Source organism: Myotis davidii, unplaced genomic scaffold (genome assembly GCF_000327345.1).
Source record: "Myotis davidii unplaced genomic scaffold, ASM32734v1 C62766250, whole genome shotgun sequence".
Taxonomy (NCBI): Eukaryota; Metazoa; Chordata; class Mammalia; order Chiroptera; family Vespertilionidae; genus Myotis; species Myotis davidii.
In genome coordinates, this window is record NW_006354220.1 from 1 (window position 1) to 582 (window position 582).

General features: G+C 38.1%; 1 protein-coding gene across 1 annotated transcript; it reads right to left on the minus strand.

Annotated features, from left to right (window-relative positions):
- Nucleotides 1-5: 5 nt before the first annotated feature.
- On the minus strand, nt 6-578 carry LOC107181434 (olfactory receptor 6C70-like; the record flags this gene model as incomplete). The annotated part of the gene is made up of 1 exon (XM_015557316.1): nt 6-578. A coding segment is annotated over one exon (573 nt), but the record flags the coding sequence as incomplete, so codon positions are not given.
- Between the last annotated feature and the right edge of the window lie 4 nt (nt 579-582).

A 582-nucleotide genomic window follows, 5' to 3' on the forward strand; every position in this document is an offset into this window, starting at 1 on the left:
AAAGCAGGAAGTACCTTTCTAAATACATCTCTGAAGGCTTGTTTAACCTGCTGGTTCCTCAGAGTATAAATGAAAGGGTTCAACAGAGGAGCAACTGATGTATTGAGCACAGCTACTCCTTTGCTTAAAGAGGTTCTTTCATTTGCTGATGGCTTCATGTAGATGAATATACAACTCCCATAAGTGATGGTTATAACAATCATGTGAGAAGAGCAGGTAGAAAAGGCTTTTTTCTTTTGGTGAGCGGAAGGGAATTTTAGGATTGTCTTGATGATGTAAGAGTAAGAAAGGATTACTAATAACAGTGTGACAATAAGGGTTATCACAGCTAAGAAAAAAGTAATCAGTTCCACTAAGTGTGTGTCTGAGCAAGAAAGTTGCAGGACAGGAGAAATGTCACAAATGAAACCATCAATTATATTTGAAGCACAGAAATCCAAATGAAGAATCAAAATCAATAAAATGAAACTGACCAGGAATCCAGTTGCCCAAGAACTGAGTACAAGCTGATAACAAACTCTGCTGCTCATGATGGACATATAATGCAAAGGTTTGCAGATGGCAACATAGCGGTCATAGGAC